The 17,542-nt window shown below is 44.4% G+C and overlaps 1 protein-coding gene across 4 annotated transcripts in view; it reads left to right on the top strand.

Moving 5' to 3' along the window:
• The first annotated feature begins 1,702 nt into the window (after positions 1–1,702).
• Positions 1,703–17,542, top strand: part of BCR (BCR activator of RhoGEF and GTPase) — a 32,697-nt gene continuing 16,857 nt past the window's right edge. The window contains exons 1-4 of one of the 4 annotated variants that reach the window (XM_072145512.1): positions 1,703–3,180; positions 16,279–16,445; positions 16,938–17,042; positions 17,137–17,322. In XM_072145512.1, the coding sequence (XP_072001613.1) occupies positions 2,211–3,180; positions 16,279–16,445; positions 16,938–17,042; positions 17,137–17,322 (1,428 nt within the window). In that variant the 5' untranslated portion in view covers positions 1,703–2,210. Of the gene's footprint in view, positions 3,181–8,610; positions 8,863–8,953; positions 9,071–16,278; positions 16,446–16,937; positions 17,043–17,136; positions 17,323–17,542 lie in introns of those variants that run through there. The other 3 variants (XM_072145521.1, XM_072145531.1, XM_072145538.1) reach the window with 3 other exon arrangements.

Here is a 17,542-nt window from a genome sequence, read left to right as displayed (position 1 = left end):
CCAACTCTGGTCTTACTGCTATTGTTGTTGCCCGAGCCGCCTTGACAGCTGAAGGCCCGGGTTCCTCCCGCGCAAACCTTTCCAGCCTAGCTGCAACATCTTGGAACCTCGCAGCAGAGGTATCTCTAGATTGCTTTGCAGGGGTATTAGGACCCTCCTCTTTCCCCTCTTTCTTCCGCGCTCCGGAACGCGACATATTGAAGGCTATCAGCACCAAGTAGTTGTTAAATTACCAGAACCAGATAAATGTCCCAGATGATGTTAAGACTGGTTTTCTAGTGAGCTGGGAGAGAAGACCTGTTTAGATATCACCACTAGGTGGCAAAGCTGGACGTCTCCCTGTTCCCTCTATGAACTCTGTGTCTAGGAGCTATGTTAGGGCTGTGTGCCCAGCACAATGTTCAGCCTTGAATAGCTTACTCCCGCCGTTTCAGAGGGCCTTCCCCTCTCAGTATCCCTGTTACTTTAATTCTTCCTTTAACCGGGGCAAGGATCGCTGTGACAGTGAGGAGCTGTCTTAATTTCAGTGTGCCTCCGCTCACCTCCGATGCTGCGCTATCACGGCTGCAGCCCTCCGTTACTGACCACGAGGCTGATGTGCGCTGTGGCAAGATGGCGCCCGCTACCTTCTGTCACTTCTTCCTCGGAGCCTGCACGTCCCGCACACAGACACCTCGGGAGCGCTATGCAGGTGTGTTCTTGTCGGGGGTCGTTTTCCACGATCCCCCTGCAGTAATAGTGGAAATCTATGCCAATATGCAGGATGGGTGGCAGGATTTTAGGCAGGAGCTCTGCAGCGTGCGTCCTTCTACATCTCCAGTCAGGACACGCCCCCGCCGCCGACTTTTAAATGTCGCCGGCAGCATCGGAAGAGTTAATAGCCGCAATCGGTGCAAGCACCGACCACGGTTACTAGCGGTGGGGGTTTGCTGCAGCATGCAGCAAACGCTTCCTGTGTATGAAGAGGGCTCAACCCCCTCAGCCCTCTTCATAACCCCCAAACCTCTATGGCGCGAAGCATCAAGGGGTTAATGCATCACTTAAAAAGTCCATTGACATCAATATAAGTAATGCCATCCATTATGTTCCGTTAAGGAAGGAATGCGTTATCCATGCGTTTTTTGGACAGAAAAAAATGACGGATGCTGCAGTACTTTTCCTCTGTTTGAAAAAAAACGCATGGATATCGGATCCATGCCAAACTGACCATAACGGTTGACATAAAATTTACATTGATTTCAATGGGATATTAACTCATACATAAAGCTCCATTCTGCATTCCAAAATGTGTGAACGCAGCCTGAAGAAAAGACAGGCATGACTGACAAAGATGAATACAATGGGCACAGTCCAATGCCAGTCCCGCACATGACAAACGTGCTCAGCACTCCAGCATGGAAACCTTTCACTCATGGAGGCAATTCCACATCATGTCACCATATATTTCCGCCATACTCTGCATAGGGCATCAAAATCACTTTACACCAACGAATCTCCACAAACGTCCTTCACTTTCAGAACCATAAAATACTAGCTCAAAAACCGACCAAAGAACGCTAAATGTGAACCAGGCCTAAATGTCGCTCTATAAAGTAGTAGTAACGGAGCGGAGAATATAATAAGCCTGGTATTCATGGCAGGCTCATATACGCCAGTGTATATATACGTATATATGTGTGTGTGTAATTCCTGGGAGAAATCTCCGCCGCTCCACACACGCGCTGACGGTGCAGGGACCGTCCCACACGCCGGCTGACACGGGGAGGAGGAGCCGGCCTGTGACCGCCCTCAGCACACAAATACACAGGGACTGACACAATAGAGAGGCCGAGGACAGCTCAGGAGGGAGGAAGGAGAAGGAATACGGTGCTGAGGGACGCCCCGGAGACAGAGCCGTGTCACCGGAGAGTACACAGTCCCGGTAAGAGAGAGCGCCGTGTATCCGGGACACTGATGACATGGAGACACACAGGCTGCAGGCTCCAGGAATCCAGTGACACACCTGAGGAGCACAGAGCAGGTCATATAGCAGGTCAGGGTCTGCTCAGGAGCCCCTCCGTGGCCTTGCTGTGGTGGTCGTCCTGGATAGAAGCCCCTGGTGCCCCACACACTGGTTACTCTGCACTGCTTTTGCTGGACACAGATTGGTGATGCCACAAGCCCCATGCTGAGTTTCCTTGGCACAGTGTCCCCCAGGGGCCCAGGACAGGATGTTGGAGCCAGCGGGGTTCGCCGAGGCGTGGCGTGCACAGTTTCCAGATGCGGAGCCACCACGCATGGAGCTGCGCACAGTGCGGGACATGGAGCAGGAGCTGGAGAGATGCCGAGTGTCCGTACGTAGACTGGAGCGGGAGCTAAATCGGGAGCGTTTCCGGATGATCTACCTGCAGACTCTTTTGGCCAAAGAAAGACGAGGGTATGATAGACAACGCTGGGGGTTTGAAGAAAGGGATCCACCGGGTGGTGGGGAAGAACGACCTTTGGGTCCGGGTCGAGAGGAGAGGGCCTCGGGTACTGGCCGAGAGCAGAAGAGCCCAGAGGAAAGAATTAGAGGGCCAGGTCGCAGGGAACCACCTGTCGGTGCCCCAGACCTGTCAGCAGGTGATGTACCTAGGGGCCCCCGGCGACTTTTAAGTTTGACCGAAAGGGATGCTCCAGAACACCGTTCAGACAGACTTCGCAGAGCAGCTTCTCATCCTGAAGGGAATCCAAGGCCACCACCGCCAATAGAGACTCGCCGTGGACGCTCTTCTGACAGTAGCTGTGGCTGGGATGGCGAGTATGATGAAGCAGAGCTAAATCCACGCTTCCTTAGGGATAATGCCTTACCGGGACCTGGAAGTCACTGGGGAGGACCATGGCCTCGCCGATCTATTTCACCGCAGAGCTTTGAGGACTTAGGAGGGGGATATACTCCTGATTGCAGTTCCAATGAGAACTTGACTTCAAGTGAAGAGGAGTTATCCTCTGGGCCCTCAGGAAGGGTGTCACCACGGGGTCCCTGGGGTCGGTCTCCTCCTTCTCCTGGCAGTGCCAGCCCTCCCACACCCCAGGCACCTGCTCGCCACTGTCAGCTGAGGGTATCTGAGGCGGCAATTGTTGGTGTGAGACGTAGTGGACAGATCTGGCCAAGTTGCATAGAGTCATCTGGAAGAGATGGAGGATACCATGGAGATGGTGGTGAGAATATTCTCTTTCATCACATTTTACTTTTAGAGTCACTGAAATATTCCCAAATCTTTCTACTTCCTTATCATGGCATCTGTTGTTCTGTCTATTTAATTTATGAGTGTTTAAAGGGAACCTGTCATCAGGAGCCCTTTTTCTGGCCCCCTTGTGTCCCCATAGAGAATAGCGAGTGTTTTTTTCCGATAGAAAGAAAAGTTAGATGAAAGTTTTTTTACCTTTCTCATTGCAGTGTCCCATGGGAGAGGCCAGTGAGGAATGGTCCCCTTGCCCTCAGGAAACCGCTCCATCATGTGTCTAATTCAAATTTTTAAAAAAACACCCATATCTCTCCTGATTTGAATTAAACGCATGACGGTGCGGTTTTCGGGGGGGGGGTGGGGGGCTTACCGCTGCCCACTGGCCACTCCCATGGGACATTGCTCTGCAGAGAGAAAGGTAAACTATCATTTATCTTTTCTTTTTATCGGAAAAAGTCAATTTTATTATAAAAACACTTTGAAAATGTGCACACTATTCTCTATGGGGACATGGGGGAGCCCCTGATGACAGGTTCCCTGTAAAGGGATTTTCTGGAATAAACCTATTGATGATGTATCCAGAAAATGGGTTTTCAATATAGTACTAGTGAGGTTGCAACACTTGGGACTGCAGCAGATTCTGGGTGCCTGCTGTAATAACAAGCGAGAACAGAGCCAGAAGTCCAACTTCATTCCCTGTAAAGCATTCACTATAAAGACAATGGAGCTGGACTTCCAGTGGTCCTGAATGTTGGACACCCAATGTAAGCCTTTCGCAAATATAAATGATTCAGAATTTTGAAGTTTTCCAGTTTTTGTCAATAGATAACCTGGCCAGACCATGGTCATATCTTCCATTATTCCAGGGTTTCTTATTATGTGTCCACAATAATCTTCAAAATTTGTAATTCTTTATATTTTCAAAAATGTATGACACCTAATTGTCTACAGATTTCTCATGTTTTTGCTCCTGAGAAAACCCCTTTCATGAATTGGGAAATGCTCAGTTCCAGCTCTTGAGTCTTCGCATAACTATGTTGGTTGTTATTGAAGGCTCAGCTTTGTGTGCTCAATATTTCTGCCTCCAGGGTCTGGCCCTTCCTGTCGGCCATATCGGATCTCTTGAAGGTAATCGTTGTCACCATGTCACAGTCAAAGTCTCTGCATGGTATCATGTAATCATTCCTGTTAGTTAATTGTTTTTCCCTCCCAAAAGATGAATCTTGCACATATTGTGCCAGTTTTTATGATGCAGATGACTTGAGGCTTTGGTTTCCCACCTGTAAGTCTCCAGCTCTTATGGGTGACTTTCCGCATGCCCAGACTGTGTAGGCTAGTTCTCAATAGCTAGAGATCCTGTGGTTGGAGATCATTCCTTATACATTTACATCTGTGCTGGCACATGTAGCTTCACAACTGCTGGAGTGACCAATTGTGAAGGCCAGGTACATGTTCCTTTACAACAGCTGGACAGCCAAGGTTTTCAATCCATTCACATACTGTTAAATTTAGGCAAAGCACATAAATAATGTATATTTGACTTAGGAGATGGGGAATTGTATATAGGGAAGATGTGATAGCCCCCCAGCTCACTATATGTCAGCTATGCATGCTGGGAAGTGTAGTTAACTGATCACAGTGTATAAAAGATCAATACAATTGTCAGGATGTATACATAGGTAGCGGTGCTGTAGAAGGCGAAAGGCGGATGTTCGGATGACCATTAATGTGATTAGACGTATCGGATAATTCTTTCTGTAGGACTCTGGATAATCTAATGACTTCGGCCAGAAATCATCCGTGAGAATAGATGCTCAGATGCTTGGAAACACCTGAGCTCGAAAGGATTTCAGTTTCGTCAGCTTAACTATGGATGCTACAGCAACGCTGCTGACATCACATTCTGTTCCCCAAAGTATTGCTTGTTCCATTTTACCAAATGCGGAACTTCCAGGTTAACCCATTCCACAATATTGAGTTGCATCAAGTATGATTTTCAGCACTATAATTTTGGTGGTGTGATGTATACGTTTTGGGTTAATACAGTACATTAGCCTTTAGCAGTACAAAATGATTGTATGGTTCTAAGTGTTTGCCGTTTTAGGAACAAATAGGGACATGGATTTGTATACATTAATATTTGTCCCAGGGTATTAATTAATTGGGACAAATTCATTTATCAGGATAATTACTAGTGTCCCAATTTAACCCAGAGAAGAAATGTTATATAGGGCAGACCTCTGCTTTAAATAGCTGTTCACAAATTGAACGTAATCCTCCAGCAAGATGAATTCTACAATGTCTGTTACAATTAAATACCCTGGATGTTCTGCAGACATGTGCAAAGCTGTCAGTATACATCAGCAAAGGAAAAGTCCCTTTATAGAAAATATTTTTTTTTTCCGCTTGTGGGACCTTACATTTTTCAGTATAAGCTTTCCTTCATTTAGGAAGGCAAATGTTCAGTGATGTTTTGAAGGAGTCAATTAGTCACAAGGATTTCGGATTTTGCAGTCAGAAAAATAAATCATTTCAGACTTATCCAGAGGTGAAGGGTGCAAGAACACATGTAGTGGCTGCTGAAAGTGGCCTAAATTTTTTTTTTTTCCTTCACGTAATCATGAAATCATAGGATATTGCAAGAGAATGGGGTTTTGGCAATTGCGTCTGGTCGTCAAGCCTGGGGAAAATGTGCAGTGAATCCTGTACTAGCCTCACCAGACACATTGGGGCAGATTTAATTACCGGTCCTGTCGCAATCTCCGAGGTGCGTTCTCCGACGAGGATGAAGTCTGGCGCGATTCTTCAAGATCGTGCGTCCATTTCCTGCATGTGTCGCTTCCCTGCTGAGTTCACCTTCTTCTTCCCGGTGTATGTGAGTGCATTGTCTTGTGACACAATTTGAATTGTAAATCCTGCGCTTAGTCCGAATCAGTCGGGTTGTCCGTCGGCCACGCCCCCGTTTTGTGTCGCATGCAAGTTGTTGCGATTGCGCCAAAATCCGTTCACGTGCGCCTAAAACCCCACTTGAATGTGGCGCAAATTGGAAATAGTCGGAAACCCAACGAAAATGTGCCGTGCGGACCCTTTAGTAAATGTGTCCCATTGTCCATGTGGACACACCTCACCAGACTTATGCCAAATAGGCACCTGATTTTATCAGCATCAGGCAGAGGTGAGCTTGAGATGATTGGGACCCTAAACCTCAGCTGTATAAATTCATGATAGTGGTTGAGCAGTGCTTGACCGATTCAGTTCAAGTATAATTTGTCAGAACTAATAACTTCACATGAACATGTCCACAAAGCCCTTCACACGGCCAATTAGAAGTAAACACTACAAGGAACGGCCATTCTCAATCCATATGTTTAAAGGGACATCCTAGGAAAGAAACATAAAGGAAGTCTTTTTATTACCAGTAAATCGTCCATGTCATCGGGGTGATGTGCTGTCAAATGCAGACTGTAGTGAACTATTCATTCATCCCTTTACAGTACTGCGGATGGGGAAGGAAGGCTTCTAGAAAGGCCTGTTCTGGATAACTGTATGTAAACAGGCATTTTCTCTTTATTTAGTCGTTTTAGTTGCATGAATTCTACCTTTTATAAAGATGACATCTTTAAAGATTGACATCTTCTAAATGTTACTTCTGCTGAGTATAATTTGGGGACCAGCTGATGTTGGTATTATTTTACTTACGGCTGCTTTGACACACATATAACACCAGCAAATCCTGATGTGAGCTCTAATGTGAGGCCGTTGATGTCTGTGACTTTTTTTTTTTTTGTCTTAGACGTCAGTGGTATCTGTTGAATCAATGAATCACAGATCGATCTCTGCTGTGAGGTCTAGTCTGTGCACCCTTTGTTATGTCAAATTGTAGTTTAGCTTAGGCAAATTCTTAACTTCAGCTGCTGCCAGAGGCTTTAAAAAAACTCTGCCACTGTTGTGCAGAAATCTGGTTTTGACAGACCTCTGCCATAGGAATCTGTTGATCTAAAAATGTTATTCCAATTCCTACTGACTGTAGGAATCATCTATGGCAGTGGTTCTCAACCTGTGGGTCGAACAACCAAAACCGGGGGTCACCTAAAGCCTTCGGAGCCGCAATTTTATTGCGTTTTTACCGCAAATTGCATGGTTTGGGGGTCACCGCAACATGAGGAACTGTATTGCGGGGTCACAGCATTAGAAAGGTTGAGAACCACTGATCTATGGACCCTAGTGTGTAGGCAGCTTTAGTCTTTGAACACAAATTTCAAGGTGTACTACTGTTTGATAACCTTGTGACACCAGGCGGCTATGTGACTCATGCCATTGCTATTGCAGCAGTAGGTTAGCCCATGATCCACCCATGAAATGGCTTTACTGTGGTCAGGCAGAAGGTGTCCCTACACTGGTAAAACCCGCTTATTTGGTAGGTTGAAAGATGTTATGTTTTTTAAATAAACATCTTAGCCTCCATGCACACAAATTAATTTTTTGGCTGTTGATTCAGGGGGTAGCACATGGCCCTATATATTTTAATAGGCTCATACACATGGCTGTGGCTTGCAGGGTTCTGTATATGAGCTGACTGTCGGGCAGTCCTTCCCTACCTTCTTCAGGGCATGAGCAGACCTCTTATGCCACGCGGGCCACAAGCAATGAACCACAAGCTCTGATGATATTTAACTTTTCATCACTTCGTCTTTATGAGAAAATCGGTTCTGATCCATGGCGGTTCTTGTTGTTTCTCTCTGAGATGGAAACTTAAGAAATGTTTGACCTTTGACCTAAAGTGTGCTTTTATTTACCTTCTCCTGTGTGGTAAATATGGGATGGTGATTGTTTGTGCTGACAGGGCTGCTTGTTTTGTAAAGTCATAAATAGTATTGATAATAGTAAGGCCTTAGATAATATTTATTCCTTCCCTCTTGCTTGTTGCATGTTTCTGCTCAGGATAGGATGAGAAGACGGTGGGGGGTACAGATGGGCAGATGTTAGTCAGGCACATCTTGTAGGGACCATCTGTCTGCACACAGTGGGCTGGTACTCCTATGTAAGGACAATAGGCTGCCTGCATGGAGCACCTGCTAATCCCACAGCACTCTGAACCCCGGCCACTCTATTATGTGTGCCTTGTACATCTTGAAATCCTGACATTGCTTCACGTTACAAGTGCTGGCTCTCTGTCCCTTGGTTATGATTATCTAGGGCATCTCTAAAAGGCTCATGCTTTTAATAAATGGTAGGAGGCAGTGGCTGCAGTGGGGGAGTAAATGACATGGAAGGGCAGAAGAGGAGGGAGGTCCATGTGACATAAAAAAAAAAGCACCGATAAAGGGATGTCACATGACATAGCGCTGCTCCATAGCAAGATATTTACAGCCTAATCCCATTGTGTCCACTCAACCTTATCAGGCTGTGAGCACCTCCAGCTCAGCTAATGGCTTCTTTGTATCTGTCCTTCTTTTATACCACATATCACTCCTGCCTTTTCCTTACTGGATTTTGGAGCACACGTTCCCTGCCCCCACAGTAGGAGTATTGCCTCTGTTAGGTAGAAATTTTATGAGCAACAGTGTAAATATTTTATATGTAGTTGTAGCCCTTCTGACCTTGTGTCCCAGGGCGAGTAGACGAGTGATGGGCTTTTTATGACGACCGTTATCTCGTTAGTAAATGACACTAATGCATCTGTAGATCTTGGATTTATCTGGAGACATGAGGTGCAAACCAAACCAGGAGCAGATGAAAGTGTAAGACTGTATCTTCTGCATCTGAATGTTATATGTTCCTGACGTGAAAAAGATGGGGTGACTTGGGCTCCTCCTAGAACATCCCAAAATATACAGATCTATAAAATGAATTTCATGTTATTGGTAAGTTTTCATTACTTTGTACACTGCATTTTGTGTATCTGCCAGGAAAAGATTATGTAATATATGCCAGGGTTATCCAGTGGGTACGTGGGTATGAGCATGGCAATCGTAGATAACATCATTCACATACTGTACTGTAGAAAAGTACCATGTAAAAAGAGCTTTATTTTTACCCCTGGAGAATACATTGAATCCTTCCATAGAAGTATAGGATACAGACTGATGTAGCAGGCTTAGCTTTTGTATCTTTCTATTGAAAAATGCACCCCATTGGCTCGCTACTGCGGCTAGTGGTCCCTGCCAGGTCTAGAACCATCCAGGTTCTACATCTTGGAAAATGATGCTGATGTATGACAAGAATATGCATGGACAAAAATTGGAATTGTTTTATAGACTACATGTTTTATAGATACAAGGACTTGTATCACCTGGCTTTTTTTGCCTTTATTGGTGGTTTTCTTTTATGTTACCTTGAAGGAGTTGTGTTCCCCTTTTTGTTGATGGTTGATACTTGTCTAGAACCACCTCTCAGACTACATGGGAACTGAGTCTCTGTGTGCTCACCAGCGCTGTAGATCTATGAATAAATTGACAATTGGGCGTTACTAGTTGTATGTGTGTATTCTACAAGGCATGGCCCCTATCCAATCAGTATCGATGGTTCTGGACTGTAGGAACTCACCTCTTTGACAAGGGATTTGGTAACATCAGGTTTTTCCTGCCTGCACATTTCTAGGAGGAATAGCAGAGGAAAACTACAACACAAAAGATAATTTAATAAAATAGGCCAATTGGCAGAAATGAAGTTCCTCCTAAGTGTAACAAGCAGCTTTTCTCATACCCTGCATGACAGCTCCTGGCTGGATATAGGGGACCTGGCTTACAATGGCCATTGCATCCTGCGTGAATAAACCGCTCCAGCTGGCATCGAGGAAACAGGTGCAGTGTATCCAAAACAGAGGGTTGGCAAGGCACCTGTTTGCCTGTAGTCCACATAGTAATTGGTATCTGACACAGCGTGGTCCCTCGGGTGCTCGCAGCACATTGCACAGTGATGGTATAATGGCACAGCTGCTCAGAAGTTCATGGTAGAAGCTGTGGACCCCTGGAATAGCACAGACACATTTATACCTCGCTGCTTGTGGCATTGAAGGTTGTTTGGGTGTCGCCTGGCATAGCTGTCATATTAGTCAGGATCACGTTGTGTGAGTTTCTCGCCACAGTTGCAGGCACAATGGACCAGATCCAGTCATTGCAGAACAGAAACTGATTTCCCTGTTCTCTTTCACAGAAACCAAGCCCATGTATGTGGCTATTTTTTCTCTTTAGCACATAAATCTTGAAACCTTAGGTTGTGGTTTAGCTTTGTGTGGTGTGTTTAGTATTATAAGTATTGTGGATGTATCCATGGATTTATTTGCTTTCTGTGCAGCGCTTTATGGAGTCCCTGAGTCTCTAAGCAATATGTATGGAGTGTTTTGCTTCACACCAGACAGGTAGCTGAATGATGAGAGGTAGGAATACTGTGGTGGGCACTGGATGGGTTTATTGGATATTGCTATGATGTGTGTGTCATATATATATGTGTGGTGTGTGTGTGATCCACTATTGTTGCCTGTTTGGGTGGAATCAATATGCTCAATACATGTCACACTGTCAGGAGTAACCTTGTAATGGCCTAAATACAACATACAGAACGCACTAAATTTCCTCCCTAAAATGTGTATAAGCCTATAAAGAGAACCTGCTGCCATTCCTCACCTTTGTGACCTTCCACTGTAATACCTTCTAAAAACATGTGCATGAATTAAAAAATCGGGTATACTATCGGGTAGGCTATTTACAAGGAAAGCTACACCCAGTTGTCTGTTTATACATTGGTAGGTGAAATAGCATAGATTGTTATGGGGAATTATATGGAGAAGGGACCCTGACGGGTCACTCCGGCAACTATATTGGGTGATATCCAATACAGGCAGCGTTCTGGAGAGGTTCTTTAGGTTTCCACAAAGGGTTTCAGCAAATAATAAATATGATTTCTGTAAGGAAAAGTTATACAATTTTCCAATATGCTTTCTGTATTAATTCCTCCCGGACTTCTAGATCTCTGCTTGCTGTTATTCCATAGGAAGCTTCTATATTTACTTCCAGGGGATAGAAATGGACATGTAGGTTCTCGGCTTGTAAGTATCACATGTCTCTGTACTCTCTGTGATATAACGGGTCTTGCACCTGTATGTCCATCACAAGACATGGACAGATCCTTCCTTTGTAGTGAATGCATTACAAATGCTTTTGTCTTCATTGACTTGATTCCGTTTGCTCTGCAGTGTTACAAGATTTTGCTTCCTACATTTCTTTGTTTGTTAAAATAAAGGCTACTTCCCTAATAACAAGTCACTGGACGCACTGGGACATGGTTTCTGTAGTGGCATTGACTGAGTGTAGGTACACGGGTATAATCTCTGCAGGGAATGAGTGCTGGCAAATAACACGGATCAGAGCAGGAGCATTTGGTGTTGGCTCTGGGCCTGTGTTTCCATGATATGTCCAGTTTCCGAGTCTGCTCATGTTTCCTGTGTGCACACCCTGAGAGCTGTGGTCACATACATGGATCTCTTGTGCTTGTCTGTTTGCATTCCCGGCCCACATTCTTGAAGCGTGTGGCCCCTTCATGTCACTTGGTGCCTTTTAGATTTAGCTACCTGCATGTCTGCCCTTTTAAGATAACATCTCTGTGAAACTGGTGGCTTGCTAACTCTATTATCAAGCTGGAAAAACCACTCTTACAGAATCCTGTTTTGGGTGTATGAGGGTAGGAGAACACAGAAGCAAAAATCTAGAGGGACGGTAACTGCAGCAGGGAACATATAGAGCACATAATAAAATCTATATAATGCCTGAAACCCATGTCCTGACTTTCTGCGATAATGGAAGTGGCATAGCACAGGGCCCTAAATCTGTGAGCTCCAATGACCCATCTATAAAATTGGCCAGAAGCAGGGTTACCTTAAAGGGGTTGTCCACTTTAAACACAGTCTAGCAAATAATTGATATTGTTTGTGTAATGAAAAGTTAAAAAAATTTCCAATGTGCTTTCTGTATCAATTCTTCACAATTCCTAAGATCTCTGCTTGCTGTCATGCAACAGGAAGCTTAATCGTTTACTTCCTGTAGATAAATACCGGTCCATGGTCATGTGATGTCACACAGGTGCACTTCTTGTTAGCATCACACATTTTGGACTGGTATTTATCTAACGAGAAGTGCACCTGTGTGACATCACATGACCATGGACCGGATTTATCTACAGGAAGTAAGCATAGAAGCTCTCAATAGCAGAAATGCAAGCAGAGAACTTAAAAAAATGATGAGGAATTTATACAGAAGGTATATTGGAAAATTTTATAATTTTTCATTACACAAACTACACTCACCGTCCACTTTATTAGGTACACCATGCTAGTAACGGGTTGGACCCCCTTTTGCCTTCAGAACTGCCTCAATTCTTCGTGGCATAGATTCAACAAGGTGCTGGAAGCATTCCTCAGAGATTTTGGTCCATATTGACACGATAGCATCACACAGTTGCCGCAGATTTGTCGGCTGCACATCCATGATGCAAATCTCCCGTTCCACCACATCCCAAAGATGCTCTATTGCAGGGGTCCCCAAACTTTTTACATAGGGGGCCGTTCATTGTCCCTCTCAGACCGTTGGAGGGCCGGATAAATAGCGGTACACGTGACCGCATCTGTAATACACTGCCCCCCCCCTCAATTAATTATTTAATATACTGCACCCCCTTGTGAACTATTTTATTTACTGGCCCAATGAATTAATTAATTGGGTCAATTAATTATTAATATACTGGGACCCCTCTCCATTAATTATTGAATATGTTGCCCCTCCACCATTTAGTTATTTTATGTCCCCCCCACCATTAGTTATTTTATATGCCCCCCACCATTAGTTATTTTATATGTCCCCCCCCCCGCACTATTAGTTATTTTATATGCCCCCCACCATTAGTTATTTTATGTTCCCCCCCACCATTAGTTATTTTATATGCCCCCCACCATTAGTTATTTTATATGCCCCCCACCATTAGTTATTTTATGTTCCCCCCCCCACCATTAGTTATTTTATATGCCCCCCACCATTAGTTATTTTATATGCCCCCCACCATTAGTTGTTTTATATGTGTGTCCCCCCCCCCGCACCATTAGTTATTTTATATGCCCCCCACCATTAGTTATTTTATATGCCCCCCACCATTACTTGTTTTATATGCCCCCCACCATTAGTTATTTTATGTTCCCCCCCACCATTAGTTATTTTATATGCCCCCCACCATTAGTTATTTTATATGCCCCCCACCATTAGTTATTTTATATGCCCCCCACCATTAGTTATTTTATGTTCCCCCCCCCACCATTAGTTGTTTTATATGCCCCCCACCATTAGTTGTTTTATATGCCCCCCACCATTAGTTATTTTATATACTCCCCACCATTAGTTATTTTATATGCCCCCCACCATTAGTTATTTTATATGCCCCCCACCATTAGTTATTTTATGTTCCCCCCCCCACCATTAGTTATTTTATATGCCCCCCACCATTAGTTATTTTATATGCCCCCCACCATTAGTTGTTTTATATGTGTGTCCCCCCCCCCGCACCATTAGTTATTTTATATGCCCCCCACCATTAGTTATTTTATATGCCCCCCACCATTACTTGTTTTATATGCCCCCCACCATTAGTTATTTTATGTTCCCCCCCACCATTAGTTATTTTATATGCCCCCCACCATTAGTTATTTTATATGCCCCCCACCATTAGTTATTTTATATGCCCCCCACCATTAGTTATTTTATGTTCCCCCCCCCACCATTAGTTGTTTTATATGCCCCCCACCATTAGTTGTTTTATATGCCCCCCACCATTAGTTATTTTATATACTCCCCACCATTAGTTATTTTATATGCCCCCCACCATTAGTTATTTTATATGCCCCCCACCATTAGTTATTTTATGTCCCCCCCCCCACCATTAGTTATTTTATGTCCCCCCCCCCACCATTAGTTATTTTATATGCCCCCCACCATTAGTTATTTTATATGCCCCCCACCATTAGTTATTTTATATGCCCCCCACCATTAGTTATTTTATATGCCCCCCACCATTAGTTGCTTTATATGTCCAGGCACCATTAGTTATTATTTTTTTTATTTTCCCCCACCATTAGTTATTATTTTTATTATTTGCCCCCACCATTAGTTATTTTATATGATGCTCCCATAATGAATTATTTCATATATTAGGGCCCCCCGCTGGCACAATGTTTTTATTGCTGCTTAAAAAAAATTAAAAAACCCTGTACTTACCTCTGGCCTCCGCGTCTTCTTTGTTCTCGCGGCTGCCGGACAGGAAAAGGTGCGCGGCCGCGTGATGACGTCATCACGCGGCCGCGCATGCAGGTTCAAAGAGCGATGTGCACCGGAGTGGTTTTCCGGCCACATCGCTCCACCTGCAATAATAGTGCTCGAGCGGCCGTTTCCGGCCGCATCGAGCACTATACTGTGACGGGCAGGAGCTTCCTGTCCGGACGGACGGAAGCCCCTGCCCGACTGCCGGGGGCCGCATAGAAACGGTCCGCGGGCCGCATGTGGCCCGCGGGCCGTAGTTTGGGGACCCCTGCTCTATTGGATTGAGATCTGGTGACTGTGGAGGCCATTTGAGTACAGTGAACTCATTGTCATGTTCAAGAAACCAGTCTGAGATGATTCCAGCTTTATGACATGGCGCATTATCCTGCTGAAAGTAGCCATCAGATGTTGGGTACATTGTGGTCATAAAGGGATGGACATGGTCAGCAACAATACTCAGGTAGGCTGTGGCGTTGCAACGATGCTCAATTGGTACCAAGGGGCCCAAAGAGTGCCAAGAAAATATTCCCCACACCATGACACCACCACCACCAGCCTGAACCGTTGATACAAGGCAGGATGGATCCATGCTTTCATGTTGTTGACGCCAAATTCTGACCCTACCATCTGAATGTCGCAGCAGAAATCGAGACTCATCAGACCAGGCAACGTTTTTCCAATCTTCTACTGTCCAATTTCGATGAGCTTGTGCAAATTGTAGCCTCAGTTTCCTGTTCTTAGCTGAAAGGAGTGGCACCCGGTGTGGTCTTCTGCTGCTGTAGCCCATCTGCCTCAAAGTTCGACGTACTGTGCGATCAGAGATGCTCTTCTGCCTACTTTGGTTGTAACGGGTGGCGATTTGAGTCACTGTTGCCTTTCTATCAGCTTGAACCAGTCTGCCCATTCTCCTCTGACCTCTGGCATCAACAATGCATTTCCGCCCACAGAACTGCCGCTCACTGGATGTTTTTTCTTTTTCGGACCATTCTCTGTAAACCCTAGAGATGGTTGTGCGTGAAAATCCCAGTAGATCAGCAGTTTCTGATATACTCAGACCAGCCCTTCTGGCACCAACAACCATGCCACGTTCAAAGGCACTCAAATCACCTTTCTTCCCCATACTGATGCTCGGTTTGAACAGCAGGAGATTGTCTTGACCATGTCTACATGCCTAAATGCACTGAGTTGCCGCCATATGATTGGCTGATTAGAAATTAAGATGGACAGGTGTACCTAATAAAGTGGCCGGTGAGTGTATATTTAATGATTTGCTGTAATGTGCTTAAAGTGGACAACATCATTAAGATTATACAGAAGAATGAAAGTACAATTATCATCAGTGCTTCAGGTTTTAAATCCCCCCTCCCCATGGATCTTTTCCATGTTTCTTGTGTGGTGATTTGCAGTTTACATACAGTGGGTAGAGTACACATCTATATGAGGATTGCCATGCCGGTTTTATATGGTGTGTGTCAACATAACAGACGGTTTCTGTTGTGTAGACCTTGGCCAAATACTTTTCACTTTTGTAAATTTGTATTTCTATCTTTTTTCATATTATTAAATCAATTCTGTTTCCAGCTGCTCAAAGATTTAAATTCTTAAGTTTTCATCCTATAATATGTATCCAGGCAGTCGGATATCCATTGTATCACTGTTTCTTTTGTGAAAAACTTCTGCATAGCCTAAATATGATCTTATCTACGTCCTAGTCACTTTCTGCTTTATATATATATATATAGCATCCATGTTTATCTGGTTTCTACCTTCTTCAGATGGGTCTGTGTGTCGGACTCCCCCTGGTGGTACAGAAGAACAAAGGACGCAGCATGAACTTATGCCATATATTGATGACTCTCCAAGCTCCTCTCCCCTACTCAGCGCTAAGAGCCATAGTAGCAGAGATACTCTTTCTTCTGCTTCCCTGGATTCCAGCAAATCGGTGAGTACTGTAGATGGAGCCAGAAATGTACATAAAGTGTGTCTGCTTTGGATCCACCTCACATAAAAATAACCAACTTATCACTGCTTTATTGCAGAAAAGTGGCTGCTCTTGCGACACGTTGTGTGCCGATTGTGATCTATGTTATAAAGTAATATGGCATTAAAACCGTGTACTTATAGGAGCTACTGATACGGCTCACAGCATTATAACAATAATAATTCCTTTATTTGTATAGCGCACACAGATTACGCAGCGCTACACAGAACTTACCAGATCAGTCACTGTTTGTCACTTTTTGTGAGCGATTAATATAAACCCCTTCTTATGGATGTGTGACCTTGTGTTACCTACTAATGATTAATGACTGTAAAATGCCATATCGGGCCATCCACAGTTTCGCTAAGTAAAACAAGTTAATTGCTAGGTACTGGATCAATGGACTGATGATCACCTTTTCTTTTAACCTTGATGGTTTCTTTCTGCTTATAGAATGAGTTGGATCTGGAGAAGGGTCTGGAGATGCGGAAATGGGTCTTGTCTGCAATTTTGGGTAGTGAAGAAACCTACCTGAGTCATTTGGAAGCCTTGCTGTTGGTAAGTGTACATGTATTGCTGTGCTCTTAGAGTCTTTGTGTTGTCATCTGAACCAATGTTTTGCCTGTTTTTCCTTTCTCTTCAACTGTTGCAGCCGATGAAACCCCTTAAAGCGGCAGCAACCACTTCACAACCAGTTTTGACCATCCAGCAGATAGAAACTATTTTCTTCAAGGTTCCGGAATTATACGAGATCCACAAGGAATTTTATGATGCTTTGTTCCCACGAGTCCAAAAATGGAGCCATCAGCAACGAGTTGGGGATCTGTTCCAAAAACTGGTGAGAGAAGCTGCTGGCTTCATGCTTAATTTAGTACTAAGCAATCTTGGCTGGTTGTGTCCTGGGAAGGGGATATTTTACAACTGGAAAAAGTTAACTGCAACCTAGTTCTGCCATTTCACTGATTTCTAAAAAAAAAGTCTTGTGAGAGGCCTGAGTCAAAGAATAAGTTTTTGCAGGTCTCAAAAAGTTTTGATAATTGTGGCCCTAAGGAACACAA

This window comes from Engystomops pustulosus, chromosome 1 (genome assembly GCF_040894005.1).
Source record: "Engystomops pustulosus chromosome 1, aEngPut4.maternal, whole genome shotgun sequence".
In the NCBI taxonomy this organism is placed as follows: Eukaryota; Metazoa; Chordata; class Amphibia; order Anura; family Leptodactylidae; genus Engystomops; species Engystomops pustulosus.
This window is presented reverse-complemented; position numbering and strand designations above follow the sequence as displayed.